This window comes from Fulmarus glacialis, unplaced genomic scaffold, assembly GCF_000690835.1.
Source record: "Fulmarus glacialis isolate BGI_N327 unplaced genomic scaffold, ASM69083v1 scaffold7137, whole genome shotgun sequence".
NCBI classification, from domain to species: domain Eukaryota; kingdom Metazoa; phylum Chordata; class Aves; order Procellariiformes; family Procellariidae; genus Fulmarus; species Fulmarus glacialis.
This window is the reverse complement of record NW_009223719.1, coordinates 11,544-14,183: the sequence shown is the minus strand read 5'-3', so window position 1 is coordinate 14,183 and position 2,640 is coordinate 11,544. Positions and strand designations below refer to the sequence as shown.

At 39.5% G+C, this 2,640-nt stretch overlaps 1 protein-coding gene across 1 annotated transcript in view; it reads left to right on the top strand.

The window, feature by feature from the left end:
- The window catches only part of HMG20A (high mobility group 20A), a 15,279-nt gene extending 13,614 nt beyond the window's left edge, over nucleotides 1-1,665 (top strand). The window contains 2 exon segments of the mRNA XM_009581887.1: nucleotides 651-866; nucleotides 1,520-1,665. Of these exon segments, the coding sequence (XP_009580182.1) occupies nucleotides 651-866; nucleotides 1,520-1,656 (353 nt within the window). The 3' untranslated portion in view covers nucleotides 1,657-1,665.
- The last annotated feature ends 975 nt before the right edge of the window (nucleotides 1,666-2,640 follow it).

The following is a 2,640-nucleotide window of genomic DNA, read 5'->3' as shown; positions in this document are numbered from 1 at the left end:
CCTGTTTTTGTTGTTCCCCCAGCCAGTCCAAGCTGGATGTGCTGTTCTATAGGATTAAGAAATACCTAAGATACAGCATGATGATGACTCAGCTAGTTAACAGTATTTCCCCCCCCGCCCCCCCCCCGGATATGTAGAAGATTCCACTGATATATTTTCTGTTACTCTACTTGGTTTTCATAGCTGCATGTCCCAAGAGTTAAGGGGTTTTTGCTAGATTTCCTGGAGACTTTCTTGACTGAACAGACTTCAGATTCAGATACTTTTCCTGATGATCAATAGAAATGTATTTTTGTAACTGGTATCTTGTCTGTAGGCCTCTTAGCACTGCTGCTAAGCTATGTCATACTTGAATGCATTTGAAATCAGTCTTGCAGTCTTCCTTCCTAATCAATTCCCCTATTCACTTCCATTCTGGTGCTTTGAATGTCTTCTAATTTGTCTATCTCTCTAGAAATTAAGCCTATTTAAGTACTACTGTAGGCACTATCGGTGCTCCATGATAGGATGCTTTTTCATCTATAAACCAAAAATGCATCATTTGTAATCATCAGTTGAGCACTCTAGAACATTCTGCTTCATTGCCTACCAATCATAGATATGGTTTTCTATAGTTTTTTGACTACATGGGAGTGGGTTGATATTCATAGCACGTGAAGCTGAGCTGCGGCAGCTGCGTAAATCCAACATGGAGTTTGAGGAGAGGAATGCTGCTCTGCAGAAACATGTTGAGAGCATGCGTACTGCAGTGGAGAAATTGGAGGTGGATGTTATACAAGAGCGGAGCCGCAACACAGTGCTGCAACAGCATTTAGAGACCCTACGCCAAGCACTCACAACCAGCTTTGCTGGAGTCCCACTACCAGGTAAGACTTTTTTTTCCTTATGACTGTCTGACATGTTAAATTTAATTTCTAATGTTTATACGATGTTGTGAATTTACAACACGTGGCGTGCTGTTGTAGTTCTATGGTCTTGGCTGTTTCTGAGCTTTTGTTGTATTAGATAATCTTAAAATGCATTCAGGGAAAGGTTTAATGTCAGTGCTTTATTTCAACCTGGCATTTTTTTTTCTTACTACTCTTACCCTTCCTAATAAAGTGAGACACATATTCAGTCCTTGCTGTCCTTCACTTGTTTTGTGAAAATACTACTGAACAGAAAAGGCAGGACCTGCAAATTCCTTGATTAAAAGAAAGGCTACATCTGTATTGTCAGGTGCCAGGGAATCCACTTAGATACTGTGAATGCCCAGCTGAAAGACTTTGTTACAATCAACGATGAGACCTAAATCAAAGAAAACCATGCTCATTGGTCCTTATATCCTTGGAACTACTCACTTTGTGGAGTTAGGAGGACATCATTTTACACGATTTGTCACAAGAGGTGGTGCATGGCAAAATCACCTTCTATAGCAGTTTGCACGTTGGCACAAATTGCCCTTAGCATAGTCTTAACATTCTGGGATAGCTGTGGTCATCTAAATATTCTGTGGCTCATTTTACTATGTTAACTATAGGTAGCGGGGAAACGCCCACAATGGAAACTATTGATTCCTACATGAATAGGCTGCACAGTATTATCATGGCTAACCCACAGGAGAACGAGAACCTCATAGCCACAGTCCGAGATGTGGTAAACAGACTTGAACGCTAGTGACTGGGTAAGTACTCACGTAGGCTGCTTTTGTTTGGCATCTACTTTGTACCTCTGGCACTGATTCTTGTGCTGATCACTATATTGTATAATCAAAAAGTTTTCTTCCTCAAAGCCACAGGAGCAGGTTGACTTAATGAAAGTCAAATGGGGTTGAAAATACCCAACAGCATTAAAGGGTTCCAAAATTCCCCTTAGCTCCAAGATCTTTTGTATAAAGGCATAAGTAGCTGCTTGTCTTACTATTCATTGTATTTGCGTAAGGTGAATAAGAATAGTGACAGATCGGTGTAAAAAAAGAAAGAAAAAGTATTTACATTTTAGTAACAGGGTGACTAGTTTAGTAGAAGGTTCCTTTCTTGAGTGAAGTGAATCTGAAAAATTCTGCATTAATTGTAGAATCTGGTCACAGAGAAATTTTATTTGTCTCAAGAGGTTACAGGTGAACTCAAGTCTGTTATGAACTGCGAATACCCTGCAACTACCTGCTCTGTAGCACCTTAGTCAAGCTTTTCTGGTTATGAAGGTTTACATGTAAATGAAGCACTGATGTGTGGTTCAGACTATATGTAGCATTTGCTGAGACTCTAATGATCATGTGGCTTATGCATAGATTATTACTGAGCTCATGATTCTGTATTTTTGCTTCTGTTTAACAGCTTAGAAAACTGTAATAGGGAACTGAGTAGAAAAACAAATCAACAAAGAAATACCAGTCTTTCTGCATACTGTGCTTCTTTGCATTTCCCACACCATTTACTGCCCCACTTCCCCCATGATGCACAGCACTAGACAGCCATTAGGAGTTTGCCTACTTCTATTTTAACTATGTACATACCTGCATTCTTTAGGCATATATTTTTTAGAGATCTACCGTACATGTTTTGAATAGTGTTTAGAAATGCAAATAGAGCTGAGTTGTGCCATCTGCAAATACAAAGACAGGGCTTTTCATCCTTTCTGATACTGACCTTTTGTGATACT